We start from the raw sequence: 18,303 nt of genomic DNA on the forward strand, positions 1-18,303 counted from the left end.
ACCAGGCAACGCTGTGGAAGACCAGGAGCCGTTTTCGAGTTCCCATGTTGGATGTCAAGAGCCTTGGCAAAGTAGTTGTAGAAAAAGGTGCAGTGTCAGGACCAGCAAGGGCCATGTGACTCACCACGAGCAGGTAAGTCCGAGCAGGCCCTGAACAAGCAGGCTCTCGAGAGGACCCACGGCCCGGAGGCACAGGAGTCACAAGAGGACCTCGAGCAGCTCACCAAAGGATGAAGGTCCACGGCGCAAAGGATGCAGTGCAGGTGAAGATCTTGGCTGTAGGAGAAGCTTGGAGCATAAAGATCTCTGGAGGAGAGAGTCAGCAAGCCTAGGCAATGGAAAATTGACGCGGTGCACAGGGGTTCTGTTACAGCGGTTCCAACGAGGGACACTGGCCTCAAACTCTGTAAGAAGACAGTGCAGGCCTTGAGGGAGTTGCAGAACCACTACCTGTGTTGCTGAGCCTTTTGGAGTCCGTGGGAGCCCAGGATCAGCAGACCGGTCAGCTGTGTTGCGGTGCCTGTAGATGCAGGGGAGTGACTCCTTCACTCCGAGGGAGATTTCATTGGGTGTCTTGGATGTCCACAGGTCCTGTGAAGAACCTGTATAGAGCACAGGCACCGACGTTGCAGCAGACTTGCAGGACGACAAGACCAGGAACAGCAGGAATCTTCCCACTTGCAGTCTCTGTTCCCAAAGTGAAGTCCAGCGAAGTCCAAAGTGCAGAGACGGTTGAAGTTCAAGTGGTATTGGATCTGAATCTTTTCTCATGACGAATCTATGGTTCCACCCACAGGTAAGCCCTTAAGTACCCTAAGGGAAGGGTCGGCACGATTCAGGGGGTCCATCTCAGAGGAGGGGCTGGACAGTGGGGAGGATACTTCCATGTCCTTTGTCCAGTTTAATTTCAGAGCGGGAGCCAACGGCTCCCTGAACTAGTTTCAACTGCTTTGAAGGACACATTTGCAGCCCTCCTTGCATATTGCAGTCTAGTGGTGCTGGCAAGCGCCTCCACCCCGTCCCAATACACTAAGTCCTGTCCGGGAGGTGGTCAAACCTCCCTGTGACAGGAAACATATTGTCCTGCCTTCCCCTGCTGGAGCTTGGCTTAGCAGCAGGAGGGCAGAATCGTATCTCTTGTCGGCAGCAGCCATAGTTTGCTGTCCAGGTCTAGTAGACTGGATTCTGAGAGCACTGAGGGCTATTTACTTTGTGGGGGTATGATTCAAACATGTCTGATACCAAACACGACCGGGTTCCTTACAACCAGTTTAGAGAGAGCCATTGCGTAATGATACATGGCCACTCTATGTATCTTAATTGCTGATGCACTTACAACCTGGGAGAATGGACTCTGAAAGTTATTGGGATGGCATGCTCATGCAGGGGCACCCTCACAGTTAGAACCGAGCACCCTGCCTCCAGGATTAAAAGGCCTGCCTTAGGGGTGACTTATTATTTTTAAGTACAGTGACCTCAGATATACGGAAACATTGATCTGTCGTAAGTGGTGCTAGCACCAGCTTACACAGACTGCGCTGGCAGGTCTGTAGTCACAATTTGGGTGGTCTCTAATTGGTGGCACAATACATGCTCCAGCCAATGGGAGACCCCTTGGTCACCTATGCCCTGGGTACCTTAGTACCATATACTAGTGACTTACAAGAGTCCACCAGTAGTAGATATAGATGTATACAAGTACTCACCATGTCCAATTTAGGGAAGAAGCACAGATATTGGGGTCCTGATTAGCAGGATCCAAGTCAGACTAGTCAGTAAAACATAATGACACCAGCAAAAAGTGGAGGTGACCATGAAAGCAGATCCTACTTTCCAAAAAACCTAATATCATCTAGGGGCAAAATAAAACTTTTTCAGATGCAGAGAATGAATCAACTTGTTGAACTTCTGAGAATAGAGTTAATTTGTCTTCCGTTGATTTGGGTGTAGAAAGTACGCATAAGAAGGCTCAAGTTGTAGATCAGAATTTGTCAGCTAGTTTGATCTTTCGCGACAACTTAAACACTGGTTGTTAGGAAGGGTGGCACTGTTTACGATCATCTCCCTTCCATAGTTCTTAATTATTATGCTAAATTACTCCTTTCCAGTAAATTGCTTATGAACCTTTTTGTAGAACTGGGAGATATCTAGAACAGTTTTATAAGAATGGTGTTGCCAATCTGTAAAAATGCTAATATCAGTCATTAAGATGCATATCAATGAGAACACACATTCAGTCAAAACCTTTAAATAAAACCAGGTAGAGTATCCAGGACTGCGTTGTAGAGGTCGTCTCAAATAACCATAAGCAGCAAAGATGAGCATCTGGTCAATAAACAGCTTGATATTGATCAGGATATGAGGTTACATGTAATTTATGGGTATGTAAGACAATAAAACAAAAAAATTAGATTCCAGGTAAGTGTTTCCGCTTGCTACTTATTTACAGTAAAGAAGCAATAGGGTTTCCACTATTACATGGTAGCTTTTCATTCGATTTGGGATGAAATCAAACAAGAAGCGTCCATCCTCCTCTTTAGGTAGGTATAAAATTCTACATCTGCCCACTCCTTTGTAAAGGTAAACTAGCAAGGAATTATGGTCCAAACGATTTTTGCTTAAATGGGGCACAGATGGTAAAATATACAGTTAAGGGAGAAGTTATTGTTTATGATATGGCTACCCAACATGGACACAGGATGGTGCTTGCAAAAAGCCTTTGCGGGTCTGGCATCTGCTATGGCCTTATTGACATTCCTTGCCACTGCTTCTTCCAGACGCATGTAAATCTGAATACCTAGATACCTAAAGGTATATTGGTCCTACTTAAAATCAAGAGACATTGTGGTTATCATTCTAGTGGCACTGTGAAACTTTATAGGAGATAGTCATGGCTTCTCTTTATCGAATACGAAGTCTCATACTGTGTTGAAGACCTGTAAACGTTCCATGATGGACTTTAGGTTTGTATTAACATCACACTGGTAGAGATGAATGTTGTCTGCATATCGAGAAACAGCATGCAAGTCATCCTTAATATTCGCTCCATGTGTAGACCGTGGTTGCCTCATTCTGTTTAGTAGTGGGTGCATCGCCATTGCAATGGGAACAAAGGGCACCCTTCAATCAATCAATCAAGTGGCTTGTAAAGTACGACTACTCACTTGTAAGGGTCTCAAGGTACTGGGGGAGGGGATGACTGCAGATCTGTCACTAGGCACTATGGTTCAGTTAAGCAGCCAGGGTTTGAGGTCCTTCTTGAATTGGGGTTGTGACAGTGATTGCCTTAGAAGAGGCAGGGTGTTCCAGGTCTTGTATGGTGTCATGCCGCATTGCATGTAAACATACCATTTTCCTACAAAAATATTATTGTAGTCAAACTATTGCCAGCACAATTTGTTTTACTGGGAGATGGCAAATTTTTAGAATTATTTGAGATTCCTTCCAAGTATTCTTCTATCAAAGAATGCTTGAAGGTGTACTGAAAAAGGCATGCATAGTCTAATCTGTTAAGCTGGTGGCTGTTGTGATGTGGCTCAACTCATAGTCTATATTGCAATATTTCAATTCCATTACAGATGTTGCAGTTTTATAGAAATATGTTATACCTGTGCTATGTGAGTGAATATGCTTTATTTCACGCCCATAGAAGTTGTTTTGTCTTAACTGCACATGTCAAACAAGTCATTTTTTCTCTCACTCTGTTCTGCATTGTCCATCATTGAGAAAAAACTGCGAAAATGTTTTGACGTCTGTCATAACGTTCTACGTCATAAGGGTTCACAATCTACTGAGCAGAAAAAGTAGTAGGAATGCAGGGAATGGGAGCCAGTGACGTTTCCTTGTGTGTTATGATTTCTACCCACTTAAGGTGTTATGGTATTTTATTTAACCTCATACTGGTTGCTTTGCAGCACTTCATAGCACTCTGTTAGACAGATATATATTCACTGAAAAACCAAAGGTTACAGGGACGTTATAGTTAGGAATTAGCATTAAAAAAACCTTTGAAATTCACAAAAAATAAATTACATGGACGTTATAGTTCGGAAATGGAATTGAAAAAAAACTACTTAGAAATTCATTGAAAAAAAACAACAGAGGTTACAGGGACATTATACTAAGACTCGGGCTTTACTTGTACAAAACCAGTGAAATTCAGCATATATAGTTAGCTAAGCAAACTATAACTCGCGCCCCCCGCAAAGCACTGTTTATGACCTTGCATATTGTGTCACTTATGACATGGTCTATGACTTCACTGATGACATCATCCAGTGACTGTGTGTTTTTAAAAAAGTTTGAGTGTTTAAAATATATACCAAGGTGTATTGGTGAATCAGTGGGTGCGTGACTAACTGTATAAGTGAGTGATTAGGTGTCTTAGTGAATGAATGGGTGAGTGAGTGATTAGGTTGTGTGAAAGTCTGTATCAGTCTGTCAGTTGGTGTTTAAGTGGCTGAATGGGTGTGTGAGCGGGTACGTGAGTGGCTGTATGGGTGAGTGATTGGTTGTTTGATACCTATATGGTTGTATGGATGTCTGTGTGGGTGGGTTTGGGGGTGAGTGACTGCCTGTATTGATGAGTGAGTGGGTGAGTTAGTGGGTGTATGGGTTAGTGAGTGCATGTGTGAGGGGCTATGTGGGTGGGTGGGTGAGTGAGTATGTGTATTGCCATGAGGGTGAGTAAGTGAATGTGTCAGTGGTATATGGGTGAGTAACTAGGCATGTGAAAGGCATTATAGGTGAGTGATGGGGTATATGAGTGACTTTATGGGTGAGTGAGTGAATGAGAGAGTGGCTGTATGGGTGAGTTTGTGCTTGTCAGTATCTGTATAGGTGAGTGAGTGTGTGTTAGTATCTGTATGAGTAAGTTAGTGGGCGTGTGTGTGTAACCCTATGGCCGAGTGAGTGGCTGTGTGACTATGGGTGAGTGACTAGGTGTGTGAGTAGCTCTATGGGTGACTCGCTTGGTGTGTGATTGACGGTGTGAGTGTATATCTCAGTTGCTTTATTAGTGAGTCAGTGGGTGTATTAGTGGCTGTATGGGTGAGTGAGTGGATGTACGTGAAGATCTAAGAGTCAGTAAGTGGGTGGGTAAGTACTGGTGTGGGCCCGGAAGCCACTCCCCCTTACTCCACCACTCTGCAAACACACCTCCAGCCGTACTGTTGGTTGGGGGATTGAAGGCCTCCTGTTACCTCCAGTAAGTCCCGCACAGTGGAATTGCTGAGAGGTCTTCGGGGGCTCCTTCCCCGTTCTCCACCAATCTGCATATGTGACTGTTAGTTTAAAAACCATAGAAAATCAACGAAAAAAAACAAAGGTTACAGGGACGTTATAGTTGGGCTCCGGTTTTACTCGTACAAAACCAGTGAAATTCAGCAGTTATAGTTAGCTGAGGTAACTATAATTCGGCCCCCCGCAACGCACTGTTTATGACCTCGCATATTGCATCACAGGAATTGCCGCCTTTGTGAGCTTCCTCAGGCCACTTGCTGCATTCAGCAACTGGTCCCCACTGATTCTGACCCCCAATTTGGGCGGGAGAACCGGCGAGAAAAACAAGTGAGGAAGAGAGGTGTGCCCACCTCTGCCAACTCCACCCCTCAGGTGGGGGAGGCGAGGTGAAGCACAACTCCCAGTCCCTGCAATCATGCGGATGGGAGGACTCAGCCAACCAGGGAAAGGCTCATGCCCTCCTCCCACTGGAGGGTGGCATAATAATGGGTGTTTCCACCCCAGGGAAGGGACCCATTGGTCCCCGCCTTTTACCTACCTGAAACTTGCTTCCTCAGACAAGAAGAAACTAAAAGAAGAAGGATAGAACAGCCTTGCAGCAGCAAACAAGAGATAGACGCCCACTGACTTGGCCCCAGCCCTACCGGCCTGTCTCCCCCTCGAATTTGCTCCTGCGAAATCCCGGTGTGTCCTGCAGCCAGCAACCTCAAACTCCGGAGGACCTACCTGCCTTCAAGAACAAAGACTTTGTCTCTGTGTACACCGGATTTGTTCATCTGAAACCTCTGGCTCCAGCCGGGCACCGCAAATCTGCCCCACTCTGCTCCCGCCGTAGACAGCCCGAGCTCGAGTGGGCAAACCCCATGAGAAGGTCACCCCGGCGATCCTGACCCAAGATCCAGTGACCCCTGACCTCCCTCAAGCCTCCAGCCGACGCCAGCGCCTAAATCCAGAAGGTCCCCCCAACCGCGACCAGGAGCTGGTAAGAAGATCCGACCCCTAAAGGCATCCCAGCACCTGACGCCCCATGACCTTGGGTGCCCAAACCGATGGTGCCTAACCAACCCCTAACTTCCCAACTTACCTCTCGAAGTGGTGGTCGCACCCAAGCCTGCAGTGCCTTTGCAAACCGGAGGTTCTCCATTGAAAACAGGGTACCCGGCATCGAAACAGCACCCGGCCGCCCTAGTGCCTCTGCTCCAATTGCCCTGAGCTAATGTCCAGGAGCTTTGCTCCCACAACCAAGTGGCCTGCTTGTCAGCAGCCACCAGCCGGAGGACCCCATCCCCCATTGGATAACATTGGGCCTCAGCACTCTCCACCCACCGCCCTAGTGCCGCTGACGGTGTACCTAGAGTGCACCCGTGACCCTGGGGGACTCCTGAGTCTACCCCCAGAACCTCAACTCCCACTACAAAATACTTCTTAAGTGTGGAGTTTGAAAACCTTAAGAAATTCTTTAAAATTGTACTAACTAACAAAAACGATTTTACTTACCTGTTGACAGGAAATGCCACAGAGTAGTATCCAGGTATAGTACTCTGAGTAAGAAAAGTAATCTAAAAAACAATTGGTCTGAAGTTCAGTCTTTGAGTGTGTGAATTCATTTGCTGACTTAGTGCGTACAACACATGCTTAACACTGTCCTCTGATACTGCCTTACTGCTCAACCACACTACCACAAATGGAGAGTGAGGTGCTATCTAACTTTACCACTGCCTATATTTGGTGTTCCACTGGACTCTGTGCACACTGTATCTCACTTTGGTATGGTATAGACAGAGCCAGCTTCCTGCACAGGGGCCAAAAACTCCAGCGTGCTTGTCCGGTGCATGTGTTTTTATTTTTGTTGTCTTTGTCCACCGCCCTATTTCTAATCTCCCTGCATTATATTACCACCAGTTATTGCACAATATAATGGCTTTCTCAAAAGTCATAACACTTTTAGGGAGTTTCAGTATCTTATATTGCACAACTGCCCACCAAGCTACAACTTACAACAAACAATTAAGTTATTAAAGGAAAAATAAGTTTGTATTTCTAGGGAAGCGAATCAGACAGATCTTGTGCTGAGATATGATTGGCTGCCAACATCTCAACTTGGAAGTATTTTGTCATCTCGGGACTCAGACTTGTCTGAGTCCCAAGAAAAAAGGCAAGACAAAAAAGAAGGGGGCAAGGTAGGAATACTTTGACCCCCTAGGCGTGGTGATGGGATCTCACCGGGACCCCACCTGTGGCCAAAAACGGTGTTATTGTGTTTTAACTTTTTTACAGTGAATCTGCACTTATTTGGTATATGTCCCCTGAATTGGGGAGGTCCCAAGGAGTGGAGTGTATATATTTTGGGAAGGGTGGTGTGTGCGGCCAGCGCTCCCCAGGCTTATTTCGTCCCCAGTGACCACCACCTCCCTGGGGCCAGGCCATTCTAGAAAAGGGAGAGGGGGTCCTCCCTGGGCTGTTTTCAGCCTCGAGACTGCCACGCCTCAGGGCCTGGCCAAGTGCCAAAACCGGGATGAGAGGCCACGCAACCCCCTCCTGGGACGATTTTGGCCCTTGGGACTGCCACTTCCTGGGGCTTGGACGTACCATGAAATGCGACGTGGCCACATTGCTGCCCTCTTGAAGCCATTAATGGCCCTGGAGACCCAATCCACCAGGACTGGCTCCAGCTCTGTCCCGGGGGTGCCCACCCCTTGACATAGCAGTTTTCCTGCCTGCACTAGCTATGAATCGAGCTGTTGCACATGGAGTGCTTGGGATGGCTTTTCTCATTAAGCTTAAACTTGCAATATCATCTCTAGATGTTTTGCCACCAAATATTTGATGACAAATCTCAGCGTTAGTGTTGCAGTCCATTAGACATACTAGGACTTGCTACTGACATTTCATGTAGAGTTGCTTACGCTGTTGCTAGTCCTCCTCGGTTAACTTTAAGTTTTTCTTGTCTGCTTCTGCCATTACTTTCTTTAAGGAATTTCCGAGTCTCCATTCTAAACAGCCCAGGATTTGTGTGGTTATTGTTTCTGGATTTAACTCTAGCCATCGAGTCTGACTGTTAGCTCTTTAATGATATGAAGCTTTCGTCTATGCTAGTAAAGTATGATATGCAGTGACAACAGGAAAGTAAATACTGTTTGGTACCTTCAGTTGCAGGCATGCATCGGAGGAGAGCCCCAAATCGGCCAAGCTTGAGTTCCTGCAAGCAGCAGGCAGTGTATGCAGCGCAAATCAGATGAAGTCAGATGAGTGATAGTAAAAATGCCAAACTTCCTTTAGAATCACTTTAGTATAGACCAGCGGCAGTAACGCAGCCCCAATTGAAATAAAGCTGGGTAGCAATTTCTGCCCTTGGCATTGCATCCCCCGCAGTGAGAGCCCTCAGCCGATGTCCCCTCAAGCCTTTGCTGACTATGCTTGCATTTCCAACCGGATAGCGAGTGAGTCAGCCTCTGCCGTAGAGGAGAGGAGTCAGCAGCAGGGAGCCGGTGTCCAAAGCTCCTTAACTTGAATCGGTTCCTCTGCGTCTCTCCTCTGCCAAAGGAGCCGCCGTGCACCACACTCCATCACGGCGCCAAGCAGAGTAGAACGAGTAGTAATTATATGTGATGAGAACTTGAGTAAGCTGATCAGGCAGGGCAGTTAGGAAATAATGCTGTCACTTGGGGGACAGGCGTCGAGGGTCCCAGTGAGGGGTGAAGGGGTAGTAAGGATTGGCAGCCAGGTGCGAGAGGAAAATACTGAAATACCGCAGATCTCGCCAATACCTCATTTTTCTATACTCCTAGTACAAGGGGTCTAAGTGAAATTATTCTGTGGAACAATGAATTTACATAAAGTGCTCAAAGCATGTCTAAGCCCTTCTAATTGAATTTACATAAAGTGCTCAAAGCAGGTCTTAACCCTTCCAATTGACATTATGGGGGATTATGCATTAAGAGTGAACATTTTGAACTTCTCCCCGTTCTGTGTGCTGCTCTTAATTCTGACTGTTAACTAATTTTGTTCCCTGGTGAATAAGGAATGTGCAGCTAAAGGTGAAGATTATCAGCGGGCTAAGTTATTGGAAATCAGTGCAGAAGATGCAGAAAAATGGGAACGGAAAAAGAAGAAAAGGAATCCAGATATAGGGTTCTCAGGTTAGTAATCACATTATTTTTCTTCTGATCCTTCATACGTGCTGTTTTGATTTAAATTGCTAGTTTAAGAAAAGTCCAATCTGGTGTTTACTATGGACTGGACTCGTGTACATCGCAGATGTGCCTCTCTAGTTATAAATGCAGATTGCAATGATGTTTTTTTTGTAAAGTGGATTAGGCCAAGATGACAAGCCATCGAACATCATCTTGAAATTAATGACATTTAGTCACAGCAATCCACACGTTGATTAAAAAGGAAGCCTTAACGTGGAAGGCTCCATTGACTTTTACTCAACCCCCTCACACATCCTGTTGAAAAAAAACTGTGAATCACCCATCTTATTTAGTAATGTGTGGCAGGTTAAATTACTAAGATGTTCTTTTTCATACTTGAAGTTTAGCATAACCTTGGCTTTTATGCATGTCAGTATAACCTGCATACACACACTGCTTCCATCACTTCCTCTCCACCCAAAAAGGCTGGCAGCAAGCCTGCTCACTGGTGGTCTGGAAAAGCTAACGTAAATGAGCTGTATCTACTCGCTCCATGCCTGGGGCATATGTACAGATGCCAAGTTATTCCTCCACGTAAAGGGATCTAGCTGTTCTGGCACAGGTAATTGAAACAAACTTCACTGGAAACTTCTTTTTGAGCAGAGCAATGAATCGTTAAGTACCTGATGGCAGATTTGAAAACTTAGTCTAGGATTTGTCGTTTCCCCAGACATTGTGTGAAATAAGTTTCGCTGTTGAAAAATGAGGCACTTTTATAACTAAAGAGTTGACCTCAGTGGAATGACTGGAGGATTCCTGCTTGCAGGAGAGAAAAGCAGCTGGACATGTTATTTTTTTATTGTACAAACGCACATTTTGTTTAGATTGAATATTATAAAAACCTCAAACATGGGCAGGTGTCATGTGGTCATAGACAAACAGCAAACCGTGCCTTTAGAATACATAAGTGTGTGTGTGTGTGTGTATACATGTCAACGCGTCAATTGAAGGGGAAGGAGCATGAGGCTTCCAGCCTGCGAAAGACCCGTATCAAGGGTTGTGTGTATAGATTATATATATATATATATATATATATATATATATATATATATATATATATATATGTTTCTTTGGAGAACGGAAACCCATACAGTTACTAAAGAGGACGCACATTTGGCAATACAATAATTCTAGGAGAAATTACTCACTGAGGAAATAAGCGATTTATATATTGAAAGGGGGGGGGGGGTAGGGGTGTGTGTGTGTGTGTGTGTGTGTGTGTGTGTGTGTGTGTGTGTGTGTTTGGGTGTGTGTGTGTGTTTGTGTTCGTCTGTGTGTTCGTGGCATTTGAGCTGCAGATTACACACTTGTGCATAGATCGCCATCTGGTGTTGGGCCCGGATGTTTGCAGTTTGGTTTTCCTCTTGGAAAGTCTTTGGAAGTCACGAGGTCGGTGACTCTTCCTTTGGATCGTATTGCGCATGGGCTTCGGCTCCATCCTCAGATTATTCGCGCTCCGGCTCCAAACAGCTTCCAGTTCGACGCGCAATCCTCACCTTAAACCGCGGTATTGTTTCGATCGCGATCTCCCCCACTCGACACGCCTTCTCATCGGCACGGAACTTCAGTTCCAGTCGTCAACGGTGGCCTTCGGGCCCCTCCAAGCTTCGGTCCTGGCAAATGGAAAGGACTCCATTTAAAAAGTGCCCTCGATGTGGGTCCAAATTCCCCCACACCGATCTCCACGAGGTATGCAATCTCTGCCTCTCCCCTGAACAGGAGGCTCGAGACTGTCTGGCGTGTAAGTCCTTCGGTCCATAAAGACTATTCGGGACCGAAGAGCCAGAAGAACTATGGCGAACTCCTCGACGATGATTCCGGACGACATCTTCGGAGAAGGCATCGACGCTCCAGAGCAATACACCGAAGAGGGCCTTGTCAGCGCTTCCGAAGCAGACGACTGAGATGTGGAGGACATCACCCCGGCGCACAGGGTCGTGAGTACTGATTATACCCTCCCCCCACCCCTGCCGGCACCGAAAAAGGCTCCAGTCACACCTTCGCCTCCGGGCCTAGGTAAGACCAAGGACACTGCTTCCAACACCCCACCTTCGGGCCCGGTGAAGAAGCCAAGCAAACCTTCCGGCAGCTCGAGCCAGCCTACTCCCGGTACCGATAAACACGCTTCGGTGCCGAAAAAGAAGCCGACCCCCATATCGACACCGAGCTCCGCACCGAAGCACTCGGGGTCGAAACACAGCTCTTTGGCACCGACAACACCCTCGGTGCCGACCAAAGCACACAAGGCCACCGGCACCGACACTTCGAGGCCGAATTCCATCTCGGCGCCGACCAAGCGTCCGGAGGTTCCCAAACCAGGTTCCAAGCAACGAACTGGCACGGAAAAGCCTAAAAAGCCAGCGGCACAGATTCCTTCGGAGCCGACGGACAGACCAGCCTCACCGGACTTATTTACACCGGATCCCTTGCAAGAAACACTCACCAAGGATCCAAAAACTGGACATTTGACCCTTTCTTCCAAAAAGAGACATTTGGAGAAGCCTGCTCCATCTCCGCCTCCAAAGAGGAAGGACTCTGCTACCTCCCCATTCAGAATACCTTCCCGACCTCCTCCACCTTCTCCACCCCCTCCGCCTTCTCCACCCCAACCTCATTGTTCTCCCACCCCTTCTCCACAAGATGATGATCACTGGGACCCATATGATGACATAGGGGATGTTCCACAGGACCTACCCACAGGGGACCCCACTCCTACAGGATCCCCACACCCATGGGACGACTACAATATGCCTGATATCCCCAACGTCCCACAAGATGACCTTTACCCCTCCAGGCCATCTCCACCAGAAGACTCATTGGGTTTCCACCACCTACTGCAAAGGGCGGCACACTATCACGGGGTAGATTTACATACCGACCCTGTGGAGGAAGACTTCCCCCTTGACACGTTCGACACCACACTTAGGTCTACCTCCATATTACCTATGCTTAAAGGAGTGGTAAAGCATGCACCAGAGGTTTTTAAGGACCCAGTTAGAGCCAGGGTCATTAACCCGCGCATCGAGAAGAAATACAAAGCTGCCCCCACAGATCCCTCCTACATCAGAGGGCCAGCGCCACTAGACTCTCTAGTGGTATCCACTGCACGTAAAAGGGCAAATTCCCATGCGTCAGGCGAAGCACCACCACCTGACAGAGTCGAAGCTACTGGATGCATCAGGGAAACGCACTGCGTCACAAGCAGCCAATATGTGGCGTATCGCCAACACTCAAGCGCTATTGGCCAGATATGACAGGGCACATTATGACGAGTTAGAGAGCATAATGCACCACCTCCCTGAGAAATATAAAGCTAGGGCCAACAAACTAATTCAAGATGGTAAAACCATTGCAAACACCTCTATACGCTGTGCCTTAGATGCAGCAGACACAGCTTCCAGGGCCATCAATACAAGCTTCCTCCTGCGTCGCCATGCTTGGCTGAGAATATCGGGGTTTAAACCGGAGGTACAAGCCTCCATCCTTAACCATCCCTTTGACCAGGAACATCTATTTGGCCCAAAGGTAGATGAGGCCCTAGAAAAAATGAAGGATACAGATACGGCGAAGTCCATGGGAGCCTTACAGTCACACCCTCCTAGACGCTCCTTTCGCCACTCTTCCTTTCGCAGTACATCTAGAGGCTACTCCTCAGATACCGCGTCCACTTCGTACAAATCCCCCACTCAGTCCACCTTCACGAGGGGTTATCAAAGAGGCGGCTATAGGGGTAACAATAATAAAGGCAGAGGCAAAACAAACAACGCCCTCTCTGCCACAACGCCTACCCAATGACTTCCCTCCCTTCCCCCCCCCCACCCCCCCCCCCCCAGACCATTCCACTCCGGTCGGGGGCAGACTCCAACATTTCCTTCCCGTCTGGGCTACCATCACCTCAGACAAATGGGTGACACAAATAATTCAATCGGGCTACTGCCTAGAACTCATATCTACCCCCCCCCCCCCCCCCCCAAACATTCCACCCAGGCAGCGCCCAATGTCACAAGAACATTTAATACTCCTAAAGCAGGAGGTAGTCTCCCTCTTACAAAAACAAGCAATAGAACCCGTTCCTACCAACCAACAAAACATGGGAGTCTACTCCCTATATTTTCTCATACCAAAAAGGGACGAAACTCTACGGCCCATCCTAGATCTCCGGCCCCTAAACACATACATACACTCCGACCCATTCCATATGGTAACGCTTCAGCAGGTACTTCCGCTCCTCTCCCAAAACGACTTCTTGACCACCCTAGATCTAAAAGACTCGTATTTTCACATTCCGGTGCACAAAGCTCACCGCAAGTACCTCAGATTTGTAGTGGACGGACAACACTTCCAATTCAAGGTGCTCCCGTTCGGGGTCACAACAGCGCCAAGGGTATTCACCAAGTGCCTAGCAGTGGTAGCAGCACATTTACGAAGACAACACATCCACGTCTTCCCATACTTAGACGACTGGCTGATAAAAGCCGGGTCGTACAATCAGTGTGTTCAACACACATCTACCACCATTCAATTACTCCACCAGCTGGGCTTCACAGTAAACCGCCAGAGGTCCCATCTCCAACCATCCCACATAAAACAATACCTCGGTGCCACCATAGACACCTCCAGAGCACTAGCTTACCCAATCCGGCCAGGATTACAAGCATTCAAGCTCTACACGCAAAATTCGCACTACAACACTCCCTTCCAGCTCGAGTGTTTATGCAACTAATAGGGATGATGGCCTCTTGCATTTTCATAGTGCCTCACTCAAGACTCCAGATGCGTCCTCTCCAAGAGTGCTTAGCACGCCAATGGAACCAGGCCCAGGGTCAATTAACAGATCTGGTGTTGGTAGACGGTCGCCCCCATTGCTCCCTGCAGTGGTGGAACACCACAAACCTTTCCAAAGGTCGACCGTTCCTGGACCCGGTTCCTCAAATAGTACTGACAACGGACGCATCGCTCTCCGGCTGGGGAGCTCAGCTACTACATCTCCCCACACAGGGCAAGTGGACACTTCAACAAAAGTTACTCCATATCAACCATCTGGAGTTACTAGCAATCTTCTTAGCCCTAAAATCTTTTCAAACTCAAATTTCAAGCAAGGCAGTCCTGATCCGGAAACACAACATGACAGCCATGTATTATATCCAAAAACAAGGCGGCACACACTCTCCACAGCTCTCTCACCTAGCACAGAGCATATGGAGATGGGCGATAACCCAGAAAATCTATTTCCTAGCTCAGCATGTCCCAGGAGTCCAAAACACAGTGGCAGATCTGCTCAGCAGACAGACACAACAGGTCCACGAGTGGGAGCTTCACCCACAAGTTCTTCACCCATACTTTCAAATGTGGGGGCATCCACAGATAGCCCTCTTCGCCACCCACGAAAACGCCAAATGCCCAACCTTGGCCCGCCAGATACCCACACCCATTGTCCAAAGGGAATGCGATATGGATGAACTGGTCAGGCAAATTTGCGTATGCTTTTCCGCCTCTCCCACTCATTCCACTAGTGGTGCGCAAACTACACAACAAGCAGAAAAATGCATAACAGAAATACAGTTAGCATCGCAACCAGTCCATACATTATGAAGGTAGATGTCATCGTACAAAGACAATGGAAAAAGGACTATAGTGCCTAACCTCCCTCCCCTTGGATAGAATATGTAGTATTATATAATAGAAGATCTCCGGGTTTTCTTAGCAGATCCAATATCTTAGAGCATAGATAGGATTTCTATATCGAAGGTGGATATTGCTCTGGAAATGTCACTCTCCAAGTGTGTGTCACTTAAAACTTGTGTCCCTGTAATATCAAAGCACGAGTCTCCAGCCGCAGCTTCAGTGGTATGTTTTGTCTAGGTGCTAGGGCCTGACCAGAGCAGAATAACAAGGCGAACTTTGCCTGAGAGGTCAGCGGTGTGCTCCCACATCCTGTTGTCTATTTAAAGTACTCCTGTGAGTTATTGAGCTGACCAGCTCGTGGATGAAGCACCTGCGCGCCAGTGAGAGGTACTGGACATGATCTAATGTTTGACAGCCTACTCAGCAAACCCCAAAATACAAGACTGTATTCTCTACTGATGACGGTTAATAAACCAGAGAAACATGTCTAGAGATCAGCACTATCTGTGCCAACCTTGGCAAAAACCGTCGAAAATATTGGAGCGATCTACAAGAGACTGCAGTACCCAGAATGCCAGGGGCAAACCTTGCCTGAGAGGTCAGCGGTGTGCTCCCACTTCTTGCTGTCTATTTAAAGTACTCCCGTGAGTCATTTAGCTGACGAGCTAATGGATAAAGCACCTGCGCGCCAGTACGAGGTACTGGAACTGATCTAATGTTTGGCAGCCTACTCAGCAAACCCCAAAATACAAGACTGTATTCTCTACTGATGACGGTTAATAAACCAGAAACACGTGTCTAGAGATCAGCACTATCTGCGCCAACCTTGGCGAAAAACTCAAATATCGGAACAATCTACAAGAGACTGCATTACACAGAATGCCACGGGCGAACCTTGCCTGAGAGGTCAGCGGTGTGCTCCCACATCCTTTGTCTAAGTGGCATGTGAAAGTCATAAACACAGTTGTAACGTGCGCAAAAGCAGCATCATGGCTCCACTAGCCATGCTAACTTAGTGATGTCGGCAATGTCCCTATCGGCCACGTGACAATGACAGGCCCTCCGGTGCGACCACTGTTCAGAGCCAATGCTCCCACTTTCTTCTACTCCCTCCGGCAGACCCAGGACCCTAATATTAGTCCTCCTGTTCCGGCCTTCTGCATCTTCAGCCCTCCGCTCTAGCGTGCAGACCCTGTCAGAGAGGTCCCCCACCTGTGGGGGTCAGTGCCTGATGTGCCAGTGCTATGTCCACATTCCAGGATTCAGTCGGCTTCACTCTCTCGGCTAGTTTCTTATGTTGTGCTCTGAGGAGACCCAGCCCTACTGACACCGTACTTATGTCCTGGTGCTATGTCACTTTGGTGTCCGCTATGGCCTCCAATATGCTGGTCAATTGTTGCTGCATGGGGTCCTCCGGGGGGACGATCCCTAGGTCCTTCTGCATTTGCTCTTGAGGGTTAGCTTCCTGATCTTGGGTGACCCCCGTCTGCCACGCTCTAGGCTTGCCCATCTTACAAGAAGTGTTCTGAAACCGATATCGTGACAGTAGAGCGAGACGAACCAGCAACCATGTCACCTTACAACACGGTGGTGCACAGCCCAATTAGTCCCTCAGAAGGCAGCTGCCCAACGTGGATAATCCTCCACGTAGTGTCAGATCCTGTAGCCAGCAGTAGCGGGCACTTACCGAGTGGGTGCCCCCGCTGTTTTAATAAAAGTCAGGGACCCAGCAAGTGCGTGTGGGTCCACTCTAGTCCCTGCTGCTCGTATCCCCCATAGGGGAAACCCTTCCTGTGCCTGACTTTCTACTGGCCTTGGGAGCTCTGTCCTGGTCAGGCAGGCCCACCAGTCAAGGGTCTATCAGGCAACGCATTGTATGATGTGAGTGCCCCCGGAACGCTTACTTTTTGGCAAGGCCTTCTCCAATTATCTACCCTCCGCAGGGTCCTGCCTCGGGTCTTCTTTTGTCTGCGTCCAAATACTTCAGCTCTTTCTGTGGTGTTTGTTTCTCTGGAGTCCGGTCCGCAGGGAGTCACTTTGGGTGTCCCCGACACCCTACAGAGAGTGTACGCCCCTGCAATAGCCATGCCTCCCTCGTAGATCGCTTCACTGCGCTAGGCCCCCACCTGGGCCCGTGAATATTCCGCCCAAAGGGGGCCTCCACTCGCACCAGCGCCACGGAGGCATCCGCGTCTGCCAGCAGCACTCACTCCGTCCCTCGTCACCACCGGGCCGCGATCCAAGCCAGAGTATTCGTCGACATCCCTTACCATACCTCCGGCGTCCTCCTGACCTCCAAGCCAGTCTGTATGTCAGCACTCTCGCATCATTGCGGCAGCGCCACGGCATCGCTGAGGCTGCAGCAGGACGCCCCGGGCTCCGATCGCACCACGGCAGCCCAGACCGCGTAGATCTCTCTACTTCACCAGGAGGCTAGCTCAGAGGTTCCCTCTCGCTGTTAGCTGCTGTTAGCCCGTCTTGTCCAGGCTTCCTGATCCCAGGCCGCCCTGCTCGCCTCCGTCTTACCAGGAATCTGTGCTGCCATTTTGACGGAGTGTGGCCTACTCTCCGGGGCCTTGATCATCTGGGCTTTCCTGGCCAGCGAGTGGCTCCAGACCTCTTTCTGAGCCCCCTTTGCGCACGGAGCCCCTCCCGCTGGGCAACCGGGCTCCTGCGACCACTGATGTAACAGGATAACTGGCAGGCCGGTGCAGAGCTACAGGCTCACGCGTCCACCATCTTAGGCTATCAAGCCACGCCCCCTCACATATTGCATCACTCGTGACAAGATCAGTGACATCACTAATAACATTTCAAAGGACATCGCTGACGTCCTAATCCAGTGAGTGTTTTGTAAATGTTTCTGAGACTTAAAATATAATAAGCTACTGCATCAGTTAATTTGAAATTTCTTTCTAAACTACTGAGTGAATCTGTTTTGAACATATGTCATCCAAGTGGGTGTGTGACTGTATCATTGTGGGAGTGGGTGTCTGAGTGGTGTATGTGTGTGAGTGGATGTATAGGTGAATAAAGGGGTGTGTGAGTAGTTTTATGGGTCTGTGAGTGGCTGTATTTGTGATTGAGTATGATTGGCTGTATGGGTGAGTGTGAGAGGTTTCCTTAGCTGTATGGGTGGGGGAGTGTCTGAGTGGCTGTTACGGTGACTGAGTGGCTGTGTGAGTGGTTCTATGGGTGGGTGAATGGGTGTGTTAGTGACTGTATGGGTGAGCTTTTGACTGTT

The 18,303-nt window shown here is 48.3% G+C and overlaps 1 protein-coding gene across 2 annotated transcripts in view; it reads left to right on the forward strand.

Moving 5' to 3' along the window:
• Positions 1–18,303, forward strand: part of SYF2 (SYF2 pre-mRNA splicing factor) — a 157,459-nt gene that overhangs the window by 44,635 nt on the left and 94,521 nt on the right. For both annotated transcript variants that reach the window (XM_085630804.1, XM_085630803.1), the window contains exon 4: positions 9,263–9,380. In XM_085630804.1, coding sequence (XP_085486930.1) covers positions 9,263–9,380 — 118 coding nt within the window. The remainder of the gene's footprint in view (positions 1–9,262; positions 9,381–18,303) is intronic.

This window comes from Triturus cristatus, chromosome 10 (assembly GCF_964204655.1).
Source record: "Triturus cristatus chromosome 10, aTriCri1.1, whole genome shotgun sequence".
NCBI lineage: Eukaryota > Metazoa > Chordata > Amphibia > Caudata > Salamandridae > Triturus > Triturus cristatus.